This window comes from Micromys minutus (assembly GCF_963924665.1).
Source record: "Micromys minutus genome assembly, chromosome: 27".
NCBI lineage: Eukaryota > Metazoa > Chordata > Mammalia > Rodentia > Muridae > Micromys > Micromys minutus.
In genome coordinates, this window is record NC_137962.1 from 36,496,973 (window position 1) to 36,522,075 (window position 25,103).

General features: G+C 46.9%; 1 protein-coding gene across 1 annotated transcript in view; it reads right to left on the reverse strand.

Annotated features, from left to right (window-relative positions):
- Positions 1–1,137: 1,137 nt before the first annotated feature.
- The window catches only part of MEI1 (meiotic double-stranded break formation protein 1), a gene marked incomplete at both ends in the record, with an annotated part of 47,451 nt that continues 23,485 nt past the window's right edge, over positions 1,138–25,103 (reverse strand). The window contains 16 exons of the mRNA XM_080939735.1: positions 1,138–1,183; positions 1,655–1,764; positions 1,934–2,065; positions 2,881–2,987; positions 3,353–3,434; positions 5,717–5,892; positions 6,052–6,133; positions 8,551–8,714; positions 8,981–9,091; positions 11,128–11,232; positions 13,533–13,698; positions 17,398–17,673; positions 19,197–19,344; positions 19,635–19,803; positions 21,945–22,042; positions 23,914–23,974. Of these exons, the coding sequence (XP_080795861.1) occupies positions 1,138–1,183; positions 1,655–1,764; positions 1,934–2,065; positions 2,881–2,987; positions 3,353–3,434; positions 5,717–5,892; positions 6,052–6,133; positions 8,551–8,714; positions 8,981–9,091; positions 11,128–11,232; positions 13,533–13,698; positions 17,398–17,673; positions 19,197–19,344; positions 19,635–19,803; positions 21,945–22,042; positions 23,914–23,974 (2,033 nt within the window). The remainder of the gene's footprint in view (positions 1,184–1,654; positions 1,765–1,933; positions 2,066–2,880; positions 2,988–3,352; positions 3,435–5,716; positions 5,893–6,051; positions 6,134–8,550; positions 8,715–8,980; positions 9,092–11,127; positions 11,233–13,532; positions 13,699–17,397; positions 17,674–19,196; positions 19,345–19,634; positions 19,804–21,944; positions 22,043–23,913; positions 23,975–25,103) is intronic.

Genomic DNA, 25,103 nt, shown 5'->3' on the forward strand with positions numbered 1-25,103 from the left:
GGGAGACCGACGAGCGGCCGTCCCACCCACTGCGCTGCTCCTGACCAATGAGACCAGGCCGCGACCGCCGCGCTCCGCTGACTTCACTTCCGGCCCCGCCCCTGATGTGCTCCGCCGCCTGGAGCTGCAGCTGTCAGAAACCGCACGGTCCTGGCCGAGACATCGCTGGGCGAGCTGACGATCTCAGTTCTGGTAGAGTTGGAGGAAGCTAAACTACGGAGGGGGCCTTTATCCTATTTAAAGCTCGTCAGCAAATCCCGACTCGAAACCCTGACTGCCCGGCGCTTTAAGAGTAGTGCCTGATTTCTTATCCGAGTCAACTTTAAACCTCAGTTCGCAGGATCCAAGGAACTTTTTAAGGGACTAGCAGAACCCGTAGTGGGGAGCGCGTGCACCCCATACTTACCTATCCAGTCCACTAGTTTCTAAACCAGAGTTCTTCGTCTGTTTATACGTCTTCTGTTTTGCTCTAGGGTGGGGATTGAGGGTGTCAGGACAGCTAGATCCGGGGAAGACAGGTGGAGCAGCCAGTTAGAACGCAAAGCCCAGGCTGGTGTGGGCAGAGTCGTGCGCCAGCAGCCAGCGACAGTAGACATTAAATGACCATCGCCCACGTGAATATATAGAAAAGGGCTTTGAAAAGGCTGGCTTGAGCCAGGTGAGCTGAAGTGGGTTTGCTCAGGGAGGAAGAGGGGGTTTGATCTTTTTTTCCCTGAGAGTTATACCTCCCCGTGTCCACCTGAGGTGAAGTGCCTCTCAAAGGCTTGGGGTCCTTGAGGTTGGGACCTTCCTAGCTCAGGGGTTCTTTATGTTCTTTGTGTACAACTATGAGGCACTTTGCACATGCTCCTTAAATGTCACTCTCCACTCTGTCTCTCCATCATTTTGCTGAAACAAGCCAGTGACCAACTTGAGTAGCTGAAGAATATGCTCCAGGAAGAGGAATTCAGAGTGAAAGCCCACACAGGAATGTTAATGCATTGTTTTATTTCTTGATTCCATTTCCGCCGTGGAGTAAAATAGCTCCAGAGTTTCCTCTTTAACAATCATGTCCTGAATCTGTCTGCAAGTCTTTTTTTTTTTTTTTTTTTTTTTGTTTGTTTGTTTGTTTGTTTCTGGGCTTTTATGTCCTGAGGCTCATTCTCTGATGTGAGACAGGGAAACAGACACACCTCTGAGGCAGCTGTCATTGACACATGAGAGGAGAATAAAAGAGAAATGGAGCTGAAGGGGAAGGGGAGGGACTATCACAGAACCCCAGAAGGGCAGGGATGGTCAGGTAAAGAGCATGGATGCTTCTAATATTGGTGGCACGGATTTCAAAACTGGGACCAGCAGTTGGCATATAACAGAACTGTTCCATGAAGAGACAATAGCCAGGAGAGTAGTCAGTAGGGCAAGGAGACTCCTCCACGCACACCAGCACTATAGTGTGGGCAAATCATAACCTACAGAACTCTGGACACCAGGTCATCCCTGGGATTTATTCTCAGCTTCCTACGTGCTGGGAGATACAGACATATGCTCTCATGACTGGTCTCAACCCCAGGCTTTGTTAGGGACTTCCCAACCACCATCCCTCCCTACTTGGACTGAGGAGAGCATACTGCTACAGCTTCTAGCTCTCAAAGCCCCCAGATCCAGGAAAGGATACAGCATGTCTTGAAAGAGTGGCTGGGCTGGGAAGGTGCGGGAGCAAAGGCCCTCCAAGGAAGTTTGCAAGGTCTGGGTCATGTGGTCATTTAGGAGACCCGTGCTCTGGACCTGTAGGAGAAGGAACAGGAAAGTTATGCCCTTTCTAACTGTCCCCCAAACCCCCATACTCCATTGACTTCTCAATGGCTTCAGTGGCCAGAGCTTTGGCCTTCTGCAGAGAAGACTGTCTTGAGGGTCTGGCCTCATACAACTAGTACAGCCTCCCCTTTCCACTCACCTGCAGGAGGAAGCCACGAAGAGCCTGGAGTGTATCCTTTGAGAGAGTTGACAGGTCAGCCGAAGCCGCACTTTGCAGAATAAGACCCACCTCTTCACGAGAGAGGATGCCACTGCTCCGGTACTGCACAAACTAGCCCAGGAATAAAAGCCCCAAATGACCACAGTTGGAGGAGACACCATTTTCTGTGGCGTGCTGTAACCAGCACTGAGCTGGAAATGCTATCCAAAAGTCCTGCTTTTAAGCTCTGCACTGGGAGAGTGGGTGGGGTTGTCTCACAGGAGAAAAGGGCAGATAGAGTGAATTGGGCTGAGGAGAGAGCTGGCCTTAGGAACCTTATCAGGCTCCCTGCTCCCCCAGCCTTGCACTGCATCAAACTCAGGGCCAAGATGAACTGTGTGTGGTCCTTATAACTCCTCTGTGTGCTCTTGGTGGCACTACCCTTACTTCACCCCTGTAATGCTGTTCCCTTCTGCCTATTAACCCTTCAAGCCTCAAGGTGAAACAGTCCTACACGTCACACCAACCTCTGGTTCATTAGTGGGTGAACTTCACTGTCACCCATGAGCCTGTTCTTTTGTTCTGTATTCAACAAGAATGATTATGTGCCAAATACTCTGTAAGCCGAGATATCAAATTTAACTATTCATTTACTTGTCTTTCTAGAATAAGGGACCTTTGGAGGCAGAGCATGTGTTTCATCTACATTCTCAGGACCTAGACCTGTCTGTCATATTACAACAGTCCCTGGTCATTGTTTCAGGGAAGTAAGAAGAGAAAATGCTTCCTAAGGACAGCTGTGGCTATTCACAGGAAATCCTGAGTAGGTCTCCTGTAGAGTGAAGGTCACACAACCCTTCTGCTCTTTAGTGCCATCATGTTTTGGATCACTTTAGCAACACCCTGCTGATATCTTCCAGCCACAGAACTACCCTTTCTGCACTTACCAAGGTCATAAGTCTTAGTATCTCAGGTCTGAGGAAGGAATTCTCTCCCGCATCCAAGAGGGTGAACAGCAAAAACCGGTTCCAGGGCTGGGAGGCCACATGAAGTGCTGCAAGAAACATCAGTCCTCAGATGGTTAATGCTGTTCTTGTGGAGAGACCCAGAAGCATTTGCCCAAGAGGAGTTTTTCCTATTGATTTTTAAAAAATTGGACAGGCTGGACTCATGAGGTCTTTTGCCTGGACTTCAAACCACCCATATGGACTCCCAGGGAAAGTCTATCACATGACTGTAGATCATGGAAGTTGGCAGCTGAAGGCCTCTGCTACTTAAGAGCATCGTGACTAGTGTAGGTCATTTGAACACTCTGATCCTCAGTGTCTTTTGCAGTGTTGTCAAACCACTGGGATGGTAAGATGATGGGCTGATTCTCTCTAATCCTGATCATGGGAAAACAAGAGAACAGGTCTCTACCGATGTCTGGGCTCCTGGCGTGCAGGTAATCAAGCAAGGCTTCCAGACAGCCAATACATGCTTGAGATAACAGAGGGTCTTTCTGTAAAAAAAAAAACAAAACAGAATTAGGGTCAAGATTTGTTTTTCTGAGACATGTAGTCCAGGCTGGCCTCAAACTCTAGGATCAACAGCAGCAGCAGCATCTACACACACACACACACACACACACACACACACACACACACACACACACACACACACGGGTTTAAGTTGTTTTTCAGTTATTTAGGTTTTGGTTTTTCAGATATGGAGTAGATAATATTAAATGCTTGTTAGATTCATCGGTCATGTACAGAACACAATGTTTATACTAAGTAACATATTTTCTTATTTTTCTTGAAACAGGTATTATATGTCTGGCTGAAGGAGATTCAACCTCTGTAGATCAGGTTGGCCCCAAACTGTGGCAACCCTCCTGCTTTGGCTTCCCAAGTGCTAAGATCAGGGCTATAATGTGGCACCTAGCTGTAACAAACTTTTTTCTCTAGTCTAGTGACATTTACCTCATTGTTGTTTGGTTAGTTTTCATTTATTTTTTCCAAGACAGAGTTTCCCTGTGTAACTTGGATCTTTTGGAAGAGCAGTCAAGGCTCTTACCTGCTAAAACAGTGGTACTCTACCTGTGGGGCTCAATCCCTTTTTTGGGGGGTCACATACCAGATATTCTGCATACCAGGTATCTATATCATGATTCATAAAACAGCAAAATTACAGTTATGAAGTCGCGACGGAATAGCTGTATGGTTGGGGGTCAGCACAGCATGAGGAACTATATTTCAGAGTTGCAGCATTGGGAAGACTGAGTAAACCACTGAGCTGAACCGTCTCTCCCCCGCCTGCGCCTTCTGAAGCTTTTAAAAGTGTCTTCTACTGTGTTACTTGCCAAACTTTCAGATCATGGAATAAGCCCATTCTTACCCTAAATCCCAGCTACATTGTGTTGTGGTGTTCAACAGCATCAAAGCTGATATTTGGGGGTTGGGAAGATGGTTCCATTGGTAAGGTCCTTGCTGTGTTCAGCATAAAGACTTCAGTTCAACCAACAGAGTCCACATAAAAGGATGGTGTGGGAGTGTACTCCTGCAAGCTCAGAGATGAGAGGTAGAGACAGGAAGCTCCTTGGGGCTCACAGATTAGCTAGTCTAACTCGGTGAATACCAGGCCAGTGGGAGACCCTGTCTCCAAAACCAAAATGGAATGCCAGGGCTGGTGGTACACATATTTAATCCCAACACTGGAGGCAAAGGCAGAGAGGCAGAGGAAGGTAGATCTCTGTGTTCCAGGCCAGCATGGTCTACAGACAAAAAACCTTGGAGGTGGATGTCACCTGAGGACATGGGGTTGTTCTCTGCTTCTACACACACACACACACACACACACACACACACACAAATGTGAGCACACAGGGTTAGGGTTCCTTCACACACACACACTCTTTCTCATATACACACATTCACATTGTGTACACTCAAACACACACACACACATTGTCTCTGTGTCTCTGTCTGTCTCTCTGTATCTCTCTCTCTCATGTACACATACACCAGAGAGAGGGAGAGGGAGAGGGAGGGGAGAGAGAGAGAGAGAGAGAGAGAGAGAGAGAGAGAGAGAGAGAAAGTCTGATAGTTTTATCTAATCTGATTTTGAGTCAGAGTCTCACTATCCTGGAAGTCACTATGTAGACTAAGCTGGTCTATGTGACTCTGCCTCCTAAGTGCTGGCTCAGTCCTTGAATCCTGGACTGGAGACAAGAGGCTCTTCAGAAATCCTCAAGAGAAGCAGTTTCTAACCTTCCTAATTCTGTGACCCTTTAATACAGTTTCTTACGCTGTGATGACCCCCAACCATAAAGTCATTTCATTGCTACTTTATAACTGCAACTTTGCTATTGTTATAAAGTGTAATGCAAATCTCGATATGCAGCCCCTCAAAGGGGTCTTGACCTACAGTCTGAGAACCACTGCTTTACACCTTCAGCATTAGACTGGGCCTGCTGAGATATCCAGCTTCACAGACTAAGAACCTACTGATTCTCAGTCTCTCCACTATGGTGACAGGCATAGCTGGAACCAGAACTGTATGCCGACCTAACAGACTCCTTTTATGGTACATTCATTCTGTCTGTTCTGTTCCTCTAGAGATCTCCAATACAATGATTGTGAACTCCTGGTCTCCTGCTGCCACCTCCCAAATGCCAGGATTTCAGCCATGTGACACAAAGGCTGATCTGATAGAAACACTGTCAGAAGAGGAAGCCATCTTTTCCATTGTCCTGAGAACAGGCGTTCCCATTGCCAGGGGCCCACTCAGCAACAGTCTTACCTGTACCAGGAGGTTCTGGAGCCCAATCAACAGGGATAGCACTTGGGATGTTCCCAGTGGAGCTAGGACAGCATCCTCAGGAGTTGACAGTGGTTGACCCTCTGAGGGTACCAAAGCCACCAAGGCAGAGGAAAAGTTTTGTTGCAAGGATGTCCGCAGGAATCGTAGGATGGCAGCTGGAAACATAAGATTCCTGATGCTAAGATCTTCTTCCTTCCCCATCTTCTACCCAGACAGAGAAGCAATGCTGATAAATAGTTACAGTCCAAGTGGGTGGTCCTATCTCAGAATCCAGGGGAAAGGCCTTTTCTCCTACTGCAAAGTCCGTACGGTACCTGACAGCAATGCCGACTTCTTCTTTGGGAAGCTGAGAGCCTTCAACACTAGGTTCAGTTCCACAGATAACGTCTGATGGACCTGGCAGAGAAGGGGAAAGGGCTCAATACAATCAGTATTCTGGGAGCACAGGCAGAAAATACCCTGGCTGACTTCCCATTGTACCTGTTACATAAAGACAGGGAGGTGACACAGAGCCCTTTGAGCCTTACTTTCCTGCTGTCAGGAGTGTGAGGAGGGCAAGCAAGGCTTTACCCAGAGAACTGACTTCTCTCTGAAGCTTCCTCAGCCTCATGGGGCTCAGTGTCTGGCTCTTCTCACCTACCTCAGAAGACCAAGAGTCTCACAGACCAAATCAAACTTTCAGCTCTAGACAAGTGTGGTGTCTCATGCCTATCATCCCCTTGAGAGAGGATTGTAAGTTTGATACCAGCCTGGATTACATAATGAACTGCTATATAAATATAATAAAGAAATTCTGGCTTGTCAGGCAGTGGTGGCACATGCTTTTAGACTCAGTACTTGGAAGGCAGAGCCAGAGTGGATCTCTGTGAGTTTGAGTCCGGTCTAGTCTACAAATCAAGTTCCAGGACAATGAGGCCTACACAGAGAAACTCTGCCTCAGAAAGAAAGAGAGAAAGAAAGAAAAAAAGGAAGGAAGGAAGAAACAAAGAAAGGAACAAATGAAGGATAGAAGGAGGAAAAAAAGAATAAAAAAAGGAAAATGGATGGATGGGTGGGGTGGATGGATGGATGGATGGATGGGTGAATGGATGGATAGGTGGGTGAATGGATGGATGGATGAATGGATGGATGGATGGGTAGGTGGATGGGTGGGTGAGTGGATGGATGGATGGATGGATAGGTGGGTAGGTGAGTGGCTGGATGGATGCTGGCTCTGCTACTTGTCAGCTGCAAGTCTTGGGTAAGTCACCGGATCTCTCTCCACCTGCCTAGCTTTCTTCATCCATGAAACAAAAGGAGCACTTCTTACTTTCATTTCCTCCAGTTACTTTGGAGGCTGGTTTAGGGGCAGCATAAGCGCATGCCCCTAGTGCCCACACTGAGAAGCCAGAGCCGGGCAGGTGCAAAGCCAGTCTGTTCTGCTCACATTCACCAAGATCCTGACAAGGGACAGGAACCACTACTCTCTTGGCTCATAGTCTAACACAAAGAAATTCTATAAACATCCTAGACTGGGATGGGCCATCAGAGATTCGTAGAGGCAGGTCTTCAGCTGAGTATATGCTGGCTGCCAGGCAGAGTCAAGAAAGAAGAAAGGTGAGGCAGGCTTCTACCAGACTCGTCCCTATGGAAGTGTGAGTGGCCCAAGCTCCTCCCAGAGAAAAACAGGGAAGGTTTCTGTTCTGAATCAAGCAGGAACAGTCACCCGAATAATAAAATCACATTTGGGAAGTAGAGGCAGAAGGATGAAGCTGCTTAGCAAATCAGAGACCTGTCTGGGTCACATGACATCCTACCTCAATAGAATGAGAAAATAAGAGACAGGCGTGACTATACATGCCTTTAATCCACCATTCCAGTAGCAAGGGCAGGCAGATCTCTGTGAGGCAACCCAATCTATACAGAAAGCTCCCGGGCTACATAGAGGAATCCTGTCTCAATAAGTAAATAGTAAACAAAAATCTGCCCTAGACAGCACCCTGCAGGGTCTTCGAAAGCACATAACTGCCATAGTTTGTCACCACCATAAGAGCCCAAACCGATTTCCCTTCTACCTATTGAGCGGTGTGGCCATTGTTGGCAGGGCCGGGGTACTTTGTGAATGCTGTGGAAGCCCAGGGATGGTTTCTGTCCCTGAGCAGGAGATATTCTTGGGAAGGGAGCCTTTGAATATGAAATATTCAAGAATGGAACTCACAAAGGACTTTGGATGGCAAGCTCCTACAGGAAGTGAGGCTTTCTGTGTGCATGTCCACTGCTGTCCTGTTCCCTGCACCCACCTCCAACAGTGACAATGGCAGCTAACTACATGTGGCACTTCACATCTTGCCACTGGGCACTGCAAGGTCACAGCTGGCTCCCGCCTTCTTGTCTAAACCGATCTATTTGTTCAGCTCCTTGTTCTAGCCACACATACCAGCGTATCCCTGAATACATGTCCCGTGTCCTAAAATTGTCTGTTTGTAGGCCCTTGCTCTCGGTATCCCCCCCCCCCCAGCATCTTTGCCCTACTTCAAGGATCTACTTAGAAAACACATTCCCTAAGGGCAGAGCAAATGCTACAGTCATGTTTCATTTCTCTGTGCCAAGAGTACAGTCTGACATGTAGGCGATCCATTCGTGTCAAAATCAGTCATGTAAAGCACACTGACAATAATCTTTACTCCTTTGCTTCTCACTTTATAGGTACGAACACTGAAACCCAGAATAGTTAAATAGTTTGCCAAGGTCACACATCTAATACGCCACAGAACTGGGGACAAGAGCCACTTCTTGCAGCTCCACCTCACGCCCCAAAGACACTAGATACAAACCTGCAAATTGCCACTGTGCTGCTGGGCGGAGAAGGAGGCAGTGAGCAACCAGGCAGAGCAGAGCAGTGCCGTCCTGGGGGAGGAGCCTGCTTCTGTCCAGGTGAGGGCCAGCATCTTCTCCAGAAGCTCAATCAAGGCTGTGGTGCTCAGCAGCACAGCAGCAACTGCAGGCAGGAGAGGGGAGGGTTGGCATCTAGCTTAGTATCCCTATGGGGCTGAGTAGGGCAGGGCCTCGAGCGTATAAGTTCAAACAATTGGGTCATCAAGGGGACCTAAGGAGCCTCCCACATTGAAGAATGACAGACTGTTAGAACCAGTCTATCGCCATCCACACACAAACTTTTAGATTTTGTTTTTAAGAAGAAAATCCCAAGGGCACCAAGAACCCCTGACACGTTCCTTTTGAATGACTCTGCCAGGGCCCCTGTACCTCTCTTCTGACTACTGGGTGTGGTCCGATGAAGACTCCAGTACAAGAAGTTGAAGGAGGGCTGCAGGATGTCCACATCTGCAGGGCTGCACTTCCCACACAGCTTGCTCACTGGAAGAAAGAGTCCACAGGTACCCTGTGGCACAGCGCTTCATACTTCAAGTGCTCTTACACACTGCACAGATGCTGGCCCACAACTGGCTAGCTGCAGATGCCAGTCTCTGGGAGAACATAAACATTATTCTACCAGCAATGGAAGGAAAGACAGTGTGATGATTTGTATATGCTTGGTCCAAGGAGTGGCACTATTAGAAGGTGTGGCCTTGCTGGAGTGGGTGTGTCACTGTGGGAATGGGGTTAAGACCCTCATCCTAGCTGCCTGGAAGTCAGTCTTCTGCAAGCAGCCTCAGATGAAGATGTAGAACTCTCAGTTGCTCCGGCACCATTCTTTCCTGGCTGCTGGCTGCCACGTTCCCACCTTGATAATAATGGACTGAACCTCTGAACCTTCAAACCAGGCCCAATTAAATGTCCTTATAAGACTTGCCTTCGTCAAGGTGTGTCTGTTCACAGCAGTAAAACCCTAACCAAGACACAGTGACAAGAATGAAGTTGGAACAAAGTTGTATGCTCATACCTTTAGTCTGCACAAGTTACATAAGCAACCCACAACCAAAAGGCATTGAACACGCAGGTATGTGTTCTCCTGTCAGGGGAAGCCTCTCACTGTGCACGTGTCAGCCTGCCATCCTAGCAGTGATGCTCCTTCCCTGAGACCATCCAGCCTATGGCACCATGAATCCTGGACTCAGATTCACCACTTTGCTGACGATGGCATGTACTCCTTTGATCTGCCTGCTTCTGCCTCCCAAGTGCTGGGATTCCAGGTGCACACCACCATACCAGGCTTGCTTTCTTTAAAAAAAAAAGTTTTACTGTATAGTCCTAGCTGACCTTGAATTTACAGTCTTCCTGCCTCACCCCTAGATTTCTATGGCTACAGGCAGACACCATTGCAGAGAGAGAGAGAGAGAGAGAGAGAGAGAGAGAGAGAGAGAGAGAGAGAGAGAGAGAGAGATGCTCCTGATCCTCCTCTCTGAAGTTCTGAGGTCACAGGTATAAGTCACCACACACAGCTCCAGAGACCCTCCTCAAGGCTGATTTTATCATGCACAGGTCTCCCTCTAGCACCATGCAGACACAGGATCTGGAACCTTCTTCAGTGATCCTTATAAGTCCCTTGAGGAAGCCTTGGCCCTGGACAGGGAAATCCTACCCTGCAGTCAGAACACCTAAATCCATAGTCATCAAAGATGTCATTTTTTTTTTTTCAACTCATTTTGATTTTCCTCACAGTGTTCTTGTCGGTGCCACCTGTGAACTGGTGGCTACATTCACAAGCAGTGAAAGATCCTGGTCAAGTTATGGGGAACAGAGAAATATAGAAGGCAGAAGATTAAGCTCAGTGGGTAAGAACACACTTGCTGCTGACCTGAGTTCAGTCCCCAGATCCCAGTGGAAGAATGTAACAAACTCCTGCAAGTTTTCTTCTGACCTCCACCAGCACGCCACAGCACAGGTGCATGGGTGTGCATACGTGTACACACACACACACACACACACACACACACACACACACGTACACGCACATGCACATACTAATAAAAAAAGTGAAACAGTTTAGAAGAGAAAGATTCCCAGAGAGCTGTGAACTGGATAATCAGAGATGAGTCAGCTGTGAAACTAGGAAGACACCATGACCTGGCATGGTCTGTATCCAGAAGGCCCAGCACCACACATTTGCCCAAATATATATTTGATTCTCAATCCTACACAGAAGACGCTCCATTCTGACTTATAAGCTTAGTACAGGCAAGGTGGCTGTTCACACAGCTGTTAGCTAACACACATAGGCCTTCTGACTTCCCTAGAGCTTGTACCTATATACCCCATTGCTGGTTTGTTGCTTGGGTTTTTGTTGGTTTGTTTGGAGCTGGGTTTCTCAAGTATTCCTTTATAATGAGTAGAGGGCACCGAAAGACACCCCAAGACAGGCTGACTTGGCTCACATCTTCCGAAAGAATGCAACACACACTACACTCTGGCCCCAGCCCGTGCACATATTATGTCTCAAGCAGCCGAGGCACCTTGATGAATCAGCTTCATCGCCACGCTGTCCAGTTCTTGTTCCGACTCATTCCTCAGCTGCACCAAGGACAGGAGGGTGAGCAGTAACGGCAGGTTTCCCGAGGCTGCGAGGCACAGGAACGGGTTTCTCAGAGAACAAAGACGAGCCCACCCACAGGTCTGACCCCTCCCTGCCACAGACATCTAAGTGAGGGTGTGTGACCCTGTTCTGAAAGGAAACAGGATCTGATAGCTGCTCCCTGACTTCTTCCTGAGGGAGACAGTAGTAGCTCAAAGGCTGGATGCCATTTCTGGGTAGCTATTGGGAATTCGTTATTTCACTAAAGTACATTAAAAAACACGTGGGGTGTGGATTATTATCTCTACTTCTCACATAGGCCCCCCTGATAGTGAAAGGCAGGGGTGCTATGCTCTGAATGTTAATAAGCCCCCACATTTCTATGCTCAAACCCTAACCTCCAATATGATTATCAGGAAGTGGGGCCACCGGTAGTCAGTTGGGTCATTAGACACAGCCCATGTGTCTTATGTACAATCAGTACCCATAAAAGTGACTCCAAAGTCCTTTCTACCACAGGAGGATTACAAGATGTCCGAACAGAATGGATTCTCCCCAGACATCAAAACTGCTAGTAAGTGGACTCTGGATTTCCCAAGAACTGTTGGTAATAACCTATCGCTCATGCGTCATCTGTTTACGGTACTCTGGTAAAGCCACCCAACAATGCCAGAGGTTGAACACAAATCTAAATCTGTCTGGTGTCACTGCCTTTCCAAAGTAATTTTCACTCAATCTTTGTTTTTGTTCTTTGAGGTAGGGTCTCTGTGTAGCCCTGGATGGCCTAGAACTTCCTCTATGGACGAGGCTGGCCTCAAACTCAGAGATCTGCCTGCGTCTGCCTCCCAGAGTGAGATTACTGAGTGTGCCACCATCACCCGGCTACAATTTATCTTTAAAAAAATAAAGATTTTGTTGGTGGTACATGCCTTTAATACCAGCACTTAGGAGGCAGAGGCACACAGATGTCTGAGAATTCAAGGTCAGTCTGGTCTACAAAGTAAGTTCCAGGACAGCCAGGGCTACACAGAGAAACCCTGTTTTGAAAAACAAATGAACAAAGCAAAACAAAAACACAACAACAATTTAAAAAAGGGGGGGGGGGACTGGAGAGATGGCTCAGTGGTTAAGAGCACTGGCTGCTCTTCCACAGGTCCTGAGTTCAATTCCCAGCAACCACATGGTGACTCACAACCATCTGTAATGGAATCTGATGCCCTCTTCTGGTGTGTCTGAAGACAGTGACAGTGTATTCCCATACATAAAATAAATAAATATTAAAAAAAAAACAAAAACAAAAAAAATTGAGACTAGGTCCATGTAACACTGGCTGCCCTGAAATTCACTATGTAGACCAAGCTGACCTCAGACCCATGAAAACATGCCTGCCTCAGTCTCTCCAGTGATGCCACATCTGGCCTACAAATTAAATATTTTATTTGTTGTTGTTGTTATTTGTGTGTGTGTGTGTGTGTGTGTGTGTGTGTGTGTGTGTGTGAGACACGACATGGGGTACAACATCACACACATGGAGATCACATGGGGTCAGTTCTCTCCTTCCACCTTTACAGGAATCCCAGGAATCAAACTTGGCTTGGTAAACTGTTCAGCAAATGCTTTACCTGCTGAGCTGTCTCAATGGCCCAAATCTTATTGTAAACTGTTATATCACCCAGATACATTTTGTTCTTCCCTAGAAACAAAGTACTCGTTTCCTGGAAGACAACATTGTTCTTTCAGGCCTGGACTTGGGAGCCACTAACCCCTTTCCACTTGCCCTTGATGGCTCAGAAATTCCTGATTTATAAAAGCAGGTTCTTCTTAGCTGGGCAGTGGCGGTGCACACCTTTAATCCCAACACACAGAAGACAGAGGCTGGTGGATCTCTATGAATTTGTGGACAGCCTGGTCTATATGAGACCTTCCCTCAAAAAATAAAATCAGAATCAGATTTCAATGAAAAAAAAAAAAACTTCCAGCCTCTTTAAAAATAGCTAAAAACAAACCAACCTCAATTTTGAGTTTCTCCATACTGAAAAGCTGGGACTTTTTTTTTCTGGGACTACTGCTAGAATATCCTGGATCTCACTGGGGACTCAACACATCACGATCCACCCTACTCCCACAGCTCTGCTGGTTCCCCAGCCTCCCCCAGATTTCCACTTTCTTCTTCCCTCTGGGAGCTACCATTTTTGTGACAAACAGCTCTGAGCACATGCTGTGCAGGGCAGGGACTGACCTGATTATTCTTCTGTTGCAAAACCTGACTCTCTTCCTTACAGCACATGTCACCAAAATAAGTAATGGTTTGTTCTACATGTCAAGCCGTGTCCAAGGCAAACTGACCTCCTGAGGTGGCAGCCCCATAGTCCACCAAGAGGCGCTGCAGGATGAGCAGGAAGTGGCCTCGGATGAGACCGCCCACCTCAATATCTTCATTCTCCCGAAGGAAGGTCCTCAGGACAATCAGCACCTTGCGGGCTGTGTCCACAGGACTGGAATAAACGAGGTCCTGAGAAGAGAAGGAAGCCAGAGCTGAGAGAGCACACAGCCAGAAACAGATAGACAATGTAGGAGACAGAGGTAGGAAAAGTACCTAGGATGGTGGTTTTACAGCAGCTGTGTGAATTCTCACTCAGCACCTGATTTTGTAACAAAGGCTCTGGGGATGCACTAACCCCTCACAGATCCTGGAGAACAGTCCTGTCCTATTACATTAAGAAGCAAACAGAAGCTCAGGGACGTTACATGATTTGCTAAAAGTCACACAAAGCAAGCCCGTAAGTGGTACCCAGAATGTGACTGTAGGTCTCTGGACTCAGGGTACCTCTTTCTTGTAACCTTAAGGGTCAAGAAGAGGTTGTTTTTAGGACCAAGAGAGGTTGTTTTTAGGACCTAAGAACCAGGAGAAGAGAATGCAGAGGACGGAGATGTCATAGGTCAGGGAAAGAATTCAGGGGGATAGATTCAGGACATGGGATGGGAAGTGAGGACCAGGTCAGGCCCCTTCTCTGCCATGGCATCTGCCCATCTCTGCTGTAAGCTTCGGAGGTCTTGGGTTCGGGAAATGGGAAAGGACATTTTCTTTAGTTTTGTTTTCGGAGTCATTTTAATGAGTGTAGGTTGAAGGAAAAACAGGCAGAAAGGGCACCAGCTGTCTCTGATAGCTCCAGGCACCCACCGGCCCACCAGCTCAAACAAGCCAATGCCTTTGGACAAGCGAATGCATCAGGCCAGTTAGAATAGAGTGCTACGGATCCAAGGTCAACAAAGGCTCCCAATGCAGAGGCAGGACCACAGGGCGCTTTAGCCAAACACATCCTGAGGTGCTGACCACTGCACAGGCACGGGGAAAGAAGCACAGGGCTGGGGGCTTCGGAGAACCAGTAACAAGATCCATAGTAACTGCTCAATTAGAACCCAACAACACCGCAGCACTGCGTTTATATCATAACCATACATTTGTCTACACATTTCACATCCTCCTAATGACTCCTCCAGTTAGGTGTCGCTCCAAGTTTTCAAATGAAGGAACTAAAGCAGATTGATTAGTTGTCTATCAAGAAAGTAGTAGAGACCCAGATGTGGTAACATACATTCAGGGGGAGGAGGCAGAAAACGTCATGTGTATGAGGCCAGCCTGGGCTATATATTAATTCTCAGGCTAGCCTAGACTACAAAACAAGACAGTGCCTTAAAGAGAACAACAGTAGCTGTAAATTCTACCACAGTGTGTGCTAATGGACGGGAGAGGTTGCTTTACCTCTGCCACCTCACAAAGACTCAAAAAAAAAAAAAAATCTCTGGGCAGACAAAATCACAAACTGGAGGGCTAACAGAATCTGGATAATCTAGAGAATCTAGAAAGCATCAAAGACAGATGTGACTACATAAGGCTAATTTTCTAGAACTCAGAAAACCGAGATGGATGGGTCCAAAGTTCAAGGACAGCCTAGGTTACATACTCTGCCCCAGGTTAAGTCAGGATCAATACTGAGATCCCTTCTCAAACAACAATAATCTATAATTGATGTGTGTGTGTGTGTGTGTGTGTGTGTGTGTGTGTGTGTGTGTGAGCACGTGCACACACGTGTGTTAGTTTATCCAACTCCTCTACCTTAAGGAGTGTGAAGTTGAAATCTGAAGTAGAAATGGTTTACTCAGGGTCATGAGAGTAAAGGTCAAGCCGGTTTCTCTGTTATCCTTCACTGGCTCATTCCTGCCCCACTGTCACACAAGGCTTCCTCAGAAATCTGTGAACTTGGAAGGTCCAAAAGGAAAGGGGCTGCATGGTCTTTGTGAGCCACAGCAAATGCTGCATGCTGTGTGCACCTCATCCTTCGGGTTAGTGTGAAGGAGTTGGGCGGACCCACGGCCCACTGCATTTTCAACTGCCCAAAGCTGTCCAGACTCAGAACAGAGCATCTGTGACATCCTGGCTTTTCACGGCTAGGCTGCGTACGTGAAAGACCACCCGTTGATAAGAGTGGCAATTTGCTGCTAATTACCCATATCCAAACCAGAAATTGGTCCCAGCACATATTTTTAGACTCTGTTCCCTCCTGTGGCTAAAAGCTGGAAAGCAATGGCCGGAATTATATGTGTGAACAGAAAACAAAGTTGTTCTTGCTGTTCTTTTCACCACTGGTGTTTTCAGAGTCTAATCTAGTCAAGCTCAGTAACTGAGTCCTCCAGTTCCGGCCGTGACCCTATGACCTTGGGTGATTCTATTAGCATCTTTGACACAAATTATCCAGCTCAGACTCAGAGCCAGATTCCTACACAGCACCTCCCAGCACTCCTGCTCTCCATTTTCCCTAAAACACAGACAAGCCTCTGCTTCTCACCTCTAAACAGCATGCAGCCCGGAAGGTAGCTCCTTCCTACTGAGAGCTCTGGGCACAGGAGAATTAAGACTGCTGTACCCTGAGGCAACAACTCCAACAAGAAGCAACGAGTGGGGCCTGAGCCAGTGGGGTAAGATGGGGCACCCCATTCCTTTCTCACTGGCCTGCTTCTTCTGAGTACTTATTTCCTTTGAAGATGGTTCAGGGCAGTCTCCCACCTGCCCTAGTGGGGAGTTAGGTGACAGTCCCCACCTGAGCAAGGCCCAAACTGTTGAGGGAACTGAAGAGGGAATGAGCTGCATATTCTAAAGATTAATTGTATTTGTAGGTTTGCTGACTGACAAACTCAGCACTTCACGCTGTACCACTGAGTCATGTCTCTATTCCAAAGGGCTCCACGTTAGAGCTCTTACGTGCTAACTACATGGTTGGCAGTATAAGACTGAGCTTAGAGGGCTGGAGAGATGGCTCAGTGATTAAGAGCACTGACTGCTCTTCCCAAGGTCCTGAGTTCAAATCCCAGCAACCACATGGTGGTTCACAACCATCTGTAATAGGATCCAATGCTCTCTTCTGGTGTGTCTGGAGATAGTAACACTGTACTCATATAAAAGAAATAAATCTTAAAAAAAAAAAAAAAAAGACTGAGCTTAGAGTGGTCAGAGATGAAGCGTAGACTTGAGCCTACAGGGAGAAGGTGACCAGAGCTGGGATGAATGAACCGACCCCAGGGGAAATGTGCTGAGTGAAGACAGCCTTGCATAGAACTTTGGGGAATACCATCCTTCCTGGCCAGGGGCAGGAAAACCCATAAAAGACTAAGCGGAGGCATCAAGAGAAGGTTGAAAATCAAGAGATACTTTAACCAAGGGTGTGTCACTAAAATGAAAGTGACAGCCATCAGTATCAACAGGGCGCCTAAGAGGAGTAACCGGGAGTTCTCGTCAGTGGCAATTAGGCACAGGGACATCTTTGTTATCATGGTGATGATGTTTTAAGAACCTTCAGGGCCTGAAGCCAAAGGGTGGATGAGTTAGTGGCATGGAACTGAAAAGTTTGAAGTACAAAATTTAGACCTAAGAGTTGTGCAAAGGAGGGCAATTAAAATATAATGAGCCGGAGCAGTTAGCAGGGCTTAGTCAAAAACAAAAACAAAAAACCAATCACTCTCTCTTAAAACCCAGGTTGTCCCTAAACTCACTATATAGTACAGGATGCCCCCAAACTTCTGTTTCTCCTGCCTTCATTTCCAAGTGTTGGGATGAAGCCATGGGCTTCCCACACGCTAGACAAGCACTCTATCAACTGAGTTACATCTCCCAAGGCCTAGCGTCTGTGAATGCAGGAATGAGTGGGGCACCTACCAGCAAAATGAGTAGGATACTGGGCAGGCTCCTGAGCATCTGGAACAGGGCCGCAAGGTTGGCAGGAAAGATGGTACACCCAGGAGACGAGTCATCATCTAGGTTCTCATAGCTGCTCTCTTCCCAAGAGAACCAAAGCTCCAAGATGCGGTGCCCAAACCTACTCATCAACCCTGGATACACCAGGAAGAACCTTAGTAGGAGCGGGTGGTGAGTGTAGACCAGGTGCAGATCTGAGATGCCCTCTAGGAATTTTCGGATTGCACTGACCATAGCCTGGAGGCAACAGAGAGCAACTAAGCGTACTTTGCAGAGGACCAAGAACATAACAAGGGACTGAGGAAAACGTACTGGCATCTCAGCATCCCAGGACAGCACACTGCTCATCGGGATGGTCTTAGTGAGAAAACCCCACAGTCTTTCCTTCTTAATAGTAGTTCTCAACTGGGAATGCGTTTCCACCCTGTGTGATTTTTGGTGACATCTAAAGACATTTCTGATCACCATGACTGGGAGAAGTGCTATTGGCATCTGCTATGGTGAGTGTGAGCTCGCTGCTTGACTCCCTGAAAGATATGGCAAAGATCCCCGTGGCAGGGGAGGAGAACAGTGCAAGATAAAAGTAGTGCTGGGTCTGAGGAACGATGCTCTGTCATGACACCTGTCGATATTTGTCTGTCTCCTACCTTTGACTACTTGGAAGCAGGTGCACTAGCCGAGGGCCTGGCTCAGAAGGGAGAAGGTAGATGTGTGTTGAGTCCTTTACTAAACCCTAAATACCTACTTCTTGCCCATTGAAAATTGATCCAACATCCAGATTCCTCAGTTAATCTTGACAGTGGAGATTAACAAAAGGATTGGTCTGATTGGGAAACGCCCAGATGAGTAAAGCATACCCGAGTGTGTTTGTGAGAGCATTTCAAATGCAGAGGTTGAGGAAGGCCCACCTGTGAATGTGTCACCGTTCTATAGGGTGGGGACTAGATGGAATAAGAAGGGGGAAAGAAAAATATTGAAATTTGAGGTTTAGCTGGGCATGATGGCACATGCCTCTAATCCCGGCAGAGGAAGGCAGAACTCGGAGTTCAAGGCCAGCCTGATGAACACAGTGAACTCCGGGACAGCCAGGGCTATTCAGAGAGACCCCGTCTCAAGAAAGAGAAAAGAAAAGAAAGGAGGAAAGAGAGAGGCAGGGGAGAAAATGTGATATGTAGTTCTGCTGCAAATCTTAGACTAAGGGAAAATAGCTACATAGAACATTATTCGTTTTAGTAGAAAATTTTTGTGGATCATGTTAAAGCAGCAGGTTAAATCCCCAACACTCAAAAGAAAAAGTGAAATTAGATTACTGACTTAAGGTCTGAGTAATACAATGTCTCTAGACTTTGAGACAGAGCCTCATCCAGATTGGCCCAGAGCTTACTATGTAGTTCAAGCTAGCCAAAATCTTCCTGTCCTAGATTCTCAAACTGTAGGTACAGACACAGGTCACCACACCCAACTTAGAAGGCCATTATTTTGGGGAAATATATATTGAAGCATTTAAGGAAAAAAGAGCATGTCAAAACTGTAAATTATTTTCAAATGTCTCAGAAAGATAGGATTGGGAAAGAATAAAATAAAATCTATTTATTTGTTCATTTGTTTGTTTATTGTGAAGAGACCTTGTAATCCTGCCTTGCTCCATGAGAAGCCACTGTACTTTTCCCATCATGCCTTTCTCCTCTATCTCAGGCAGTGGCAGAAACCCAGAACCATCCCCGAGCTCAAGACATGCCCTTCTGGTTCTCCAGACATACCTCACCCAATGCACTGTCCTCGTCCTGGCACACTGCCAGCAGATAGACCGAGGCTTTGCAGGCCACTGGTGGAGGGCACTCAGCCTGGTCCTGCAGAGACAAAAGAAAGCTCTGCACAGCCACAAAGAGTTCCGCCTCAGGGACAAACCTGTTGAAGCAGGAGAGCCCGAGTGAGAAAGGGAGAGCCGCCACGCCGGCAGGGCCTTCTTTTTTGCCTGGTCCCATCCTCCCTAACACAGTGTCCTTCCCCAGTGTGCCCACAGCCTGACAACCAACACCACGCAGTGTGCTGTACAGACTTTTTCCGAGCATCATCACGCTTGTTTAATAGAAACACACTCAGATGCTTGTGAACAAATGACCACGTTTACATAACACAAACAAATATCCATTACACAGAACTGGGCTCAGCACCAGCCGCCAGCTCTGGGTACTGACCTGTCGTCATGGATGTGAGCAAGGTAATAGAGGAGCAGGATGCAGTACTGTTTCTGGCGCGCGGCCGCCTCCACATACTGCCGATCGGACAGGAAGGCAAGGCTTTCTGGGGTACTGCTGCTTATGTGGGGCAGTCCATGCTGAAGGAACTCGGACACTGCAGAGTGTTCTGAGAGGGAGCAGGTAGGGGAAGGCCACATAGAGAACACAGGCAATGACACCTGAGAACTACCACGTGTAGATGCTACACAGGGTACCAAGGGCATCACAGAGGGAATTGGCGGTTCTTCTTCCCTTAGCAGCTTTCAGGAGTATGATCTTAACATGTGAAAAGACACAGATGGCATTCATTCATTCATTCATTCATTCATTCATTTGTTCATTCAAGGATTCATTCATTCCTCTGATATATATATATATATATATATATATATATATATATATATATATATGTATATATATATATATGTATATGTATATATATATATATATATATATATATATATATATATATATATTCACTGAGTAACTATACTTTAGATCAGACTGTGAAACCTACTGGAGACCGTAGGAAGAGCTAGACAAGAGCACAATCACAGGACAAATAGTCAGTGTCATGTTCCAGCGTGGAAAGAGTAACTCACGGACATGTGCTAGAGAGAGGGCGAGCTTAAAGAGCAGAGAATTACAGAGGATAAGCAGAAAGCAGGCAGGAAAGGGAGAGAGCAAACCCAAGGGATGAGAGGCAAGGTGTCTGGAGGCCCAGAGCCGTAGGGAGGACACGTTTCTGTTTGGTATGAACAGGTGTGGAGCATCAGGAATTATACGGCCATGTGGATAATTCTGAGGACAGCCTGGGCTACATACATAGTGAGATCCTGCCTCCAAAAAAAAAAAAAAAAGAATCAAAACAAAACAACAACCCCCACTGGTAACAGAGGCCCTAGCTTTCTTATGGAACCTGTTTTACAAAGAAGAGTCTCGGAGGAATAGAGAAGGAAAAGACTTAGAGCTTTTCAAGTCTTGGAGAATTTGCCACATTAGCCTTACTTTCTACACGAACCAAAGACCACTGCTACACAGATGACGTCTGAGGACCACGGCTGAAGAGCAGTGGAGCTAAGATGGTGAAGCTTCCCAGACAGACAGACAGACAGACAGGTTGGAGAATGAGAGACCGGCACCCAGGATGAAAGCCAACTGAAAGAATCTGTCCTGGTGAGGCCAAGTCCTAACACACAGAGGGAATTCCCCAAAATCATGTGGTAGCTCTGCCCAGTCAGGAATTCTAATTTCAGATGTGGTTGCCAAGACTCTGAAGCCACCACAGCAGAGGCATGGTGACCTTCTCTTTGCAAGTTACACCTGACCAGCAGGCTGCTGGGAAGCATGCAGCCAAGACTTGTAGTGTAATAAAAGGTCATATTGGAAGTAATGGGAATGCTTGCCTGGACTCCTGTCCATCTCAGCATGGTATCTGAGAAAGAGAGTGGATGGGAGAGACAGGGGAGTAGGTAGAGTACAACAGAGATTAGACTTCATACACTTCCTACAAAGTCTAACCCACGAAGAGGATAATATTTGAACAAGTCCATAAAACACTGCCTTATGTTACACCAAGTGTGAAGTCTAGAACAGGGGGGTATCACAGGAAATAGCACCGTGACCATGGCTTTATCTACTTCTGCCTCCCAGGCGTACGGGAGAAGTCTGTGAGAATTTGACAAAAGAGAAGACTTCTAGCACCTACTGTCCCTCCTGCCCGGGTTCTGCATGGGCCTCCTATGCCCCCCATCTGGCCCAGCCTCCTCTCTTCTGTCTTTCTCTATCCCTCTGTCTGCTTTTATTTCTTTCACAGGCCTACCCATCTCTGGCACTGCATTTATTGTACAATGCCTGCCTTTCTCACTGGAGGAGGAAAAGGCTTTGTCTCCCCAGCTCTTTCCCCAGCACCTGGAACACAGGCTGGCACACACACAATGGATGTACAAGAACTGTTTCATAAACAAACAAAGAAATGGAATAGACTTCTCTACTCGAGAGATGAATTCTGGGTGAGATGTGGACCAGCAACGCATTAGTGTGGAAATGGTGCAGAGGCGACCATTGAGAGAGAAGACATGGACCAGATAAGCTTCCTCGTCCTTTTCAACCCTCAAGAGCTAAACACCCCAGGACCTCTGGATTTCATCCTTTTCTCTGCTATTATTCTATCTCCGAGGAATCATCCTAAAATCCCACCAGTGTAGCGACTCATCACAGAGCCAGCCGTCAAGGCATCCAGACGGAAAACTGTCTTGGGACTCTTACCTTCTTGGGAAAGTGGTTCTGTCTTCTCTGGAGACGAGAGGAGATTGAGGCACAAGTAGTAGAGGAAACTGGAGCACACCTGATTTAGGGACGAGTGACTGAGAGGGAGAAGTGAGAACAAGAGAGAGAGCATTACTACTTGGGCTCTGACAGCATTAACCCTGCCATGCGCTAAGACATCACTGCCTTGTACCAGAGCCCAGTGAAAGTCTAATCATGACTACAGTAGAGGAGACCCTAAGGAGCCCGTGCAAAGTAAACAGTTTGGAGGGGAACTGGAGAGAACGCTCAGGGTATTTGCTGCTCTAGCAAAGAACCAAGGTTTGATTGGACAGCACACAACCAACTGTAACCCCAGTTCCACAGGTTCCAACACCCTTTTTTTTGGCTTCCCCTGGGCACTGCACACACACAGAGGAAAGAAGGTATATACATAAACATAAAATTAAAATAAAATTTAAGTATCACTTAAAAGTAAATATGGAGCCTGCTGCCACACTTGCAATAGGTACTTGGCCCATATGGGATTCACTAAAGCTTTCCATGAAAAATAAAATAAGGAAAGCCATAAAAACATACAAGCAAAAATAAAGGGCCGGGGAGTAGTTCAAATATAAGGAACTGCCAAACATGGTGGCACATATCTGTAATTTCAGCACTTGAGAGGCTGAGGCAGGAGGAATGCCATGAAGTCTAGCCTGGGGTAGAATGCTTACAAAAAAACAAGAAGAAAGAAAGGAAGGAGGAGGAAAAAGAAAAAGGAAGAAGGTGGGGGAGGAAAAAGGGAGAAAAGGGGAGAACAATGAGAAGAGGAGGAGAAAGGGGAAGAACAAGAAGGAGAGGAAAAAAGGAAGTAGTAGTAGAAGGAGGAGGAAGAGGAGAAGAAGAAGAGGAAGAAGAGGAGGAGGAGGAGGAAGAAGACTAGGAGGAGGAGGAGGAGGAGGAGGAGGAGGAGGAGGAAGAAGAGGAGGAGGAGGAGGAGGAGGAAGAAGAGGAGGAGGAGGAGGAGGAAGAAGAAGAAGAAGTTGTTTAATTGCAGTTTGACCTATGGAGGAAAGCCACACGGGGCACTGGCAGTTTGTACTCTCTGGACAGCAGCAAAGATGGGAAGGTACAGAAGGTGCTCTAGAAAACTAGTAAGACCAGACACCAGACACTGAAACGGTGGCATCCATGATAAACAAAAATGGATCCTCTGAAATTGCTGGGCTGGCAAAGACAGGAGTTGACAAACATTGTATCCTTTCACCTCTCAGGGCCTAGGTTTCTCTATTTAAATAAAGTTACACAAATGATCCCCAATAGCCTGTGGTGTTTAGCTTTCATTATTACCTTGATACAACCTAGACTCTCCTAGAAAGAGATTCTCAGAGAAAGATTATGTATATTGGGTTGGCCTTTGGGTATATCCTCAAAGGTTGCACTAAACAAGTTAAGTGATATAGGAAGACTCTGCCCACTGTGGGTGGCACCATTCCTAGGCAGGGGTTCCTGAACTATATAGGAATAAAGAAAGCAACTGGGTGGTGGTGCACACCTTTAATCCCAGCACTTGGGAGGCAGAGGCAGGCAGATCCCTGTGAATTCAAAGACAGCCTGGTCTACAAATGAAATTAAAGGACTGTCAGAGCTACACAGTGAAGCTCTGTCTTGAAAAATTAAAAAATAAAATAAAGGGAAATACGTCTTTTGTCAGGGTGTTTGATCACAGCCACAGAGATGAAGCTAGGACAGAGCCCTCCCAGCTTTGCTGTGACAGTTGTCCACTCACACATTGCCTTTCCAAGGCTGATGAAACTGAACTCACAGAAGCATCTCCGACTCCTGTGTCAGTTGCTGGGCAACGCTGACACTGTTCTCCAGTACACCAGGGTCCCATAACTAAAACACCAGCCAGACACTTGTGCTTGCTAAGTCAAATGTTTTTCTGGCCCCCCTGCTGTCTGGTTCTGCCAGGGACCATACACACCTCTGGCCACTGCAGAACCTGGCCTTCAGCTCCAAGGTCAGTCGTATGAAGGATGAATCAGCTAGGAGAAGTGGGAAGAAAGCAGAGCCATCTAAACCAGGCTTGTCACAGAACTTACGGATACTGATGTCAGAGTACTTACTGCTTTTGCCGTCATGGACCCTGGTTCACCAGGATCTAGCAGCAGTTAACTTAGGAAATCAACTGTTCGTACCTCAAAGGTTGGGAATAAGTACATCTAACAAATACCTGCCTCGCGGTAAAACCTGAACTGTTCATCTCCTATCTCTCTTGATTATTTTCTACTGACGGTGGCCCAGGCCGCTCCACTGCAAGCCTTCTCCCATTCTCCTCTCTAAGACTGGGGTTTTGCTCCCAGATCCCACATCAAGTAGCTCACATTTTGCCTCTAACTCCAGCTCAAGAATCCATGCCTTCTTCTGGCCTCTGCCTGCAGTAATGAACACATACCCTGAACACACATGCACACATTCACACACACACACACATCCCATACACACACCCACACATACACACACCCACACATACACACACTCACATACCCACAGACCCATACACACCCACAAACATCCACACACCCACACATACATACTCACACCCTCACATACCCACACACATACACGCACCCACACACCCATATACATCCACATAATTTATTTTTTATGATCTTTAAAATATTTTTCATAAATTTTTATTACATGTAACTTAAAAATAAATCTTGACAGAAAAGGAAGGAAGCAAGCAAAAACCTTAAGCATCATTTGCAGTCTCAGGGGATAGGGTATATAAAAGGAATGGGGAGTCAGGCATGGTGCTTCATGCATTTAATCTCAGCACTGTGGAGGCAAAGGCAGGTTGATCTCTGTGAGTTCAAGGTCAGCCTGGTCTACAGTGAGTTCTGATTCAGTCCAGTTCTACACAGAGAAACCTTGTCTCAAAAGAGAGAGAGGGAAAAGGGAGGGAGGGGGAGGGAGGGGGAGGGAGGGAAAAAGGAAGGGAGGGAAGGAGGGGAAGGGAGAGAGGAAGGAAGGGAGGGAGGGAAGGAGGAAAAGGGAGAAAGGAAGGAAGGAAGGGGAAGGGAGGGAAGGAGGGAAAGAGGAAGGAAGGAAAGAAGGAAAGGATTGTGTTGCAAATACTTAACTGGAACCTCCTGGACTTCTAAAAAACAC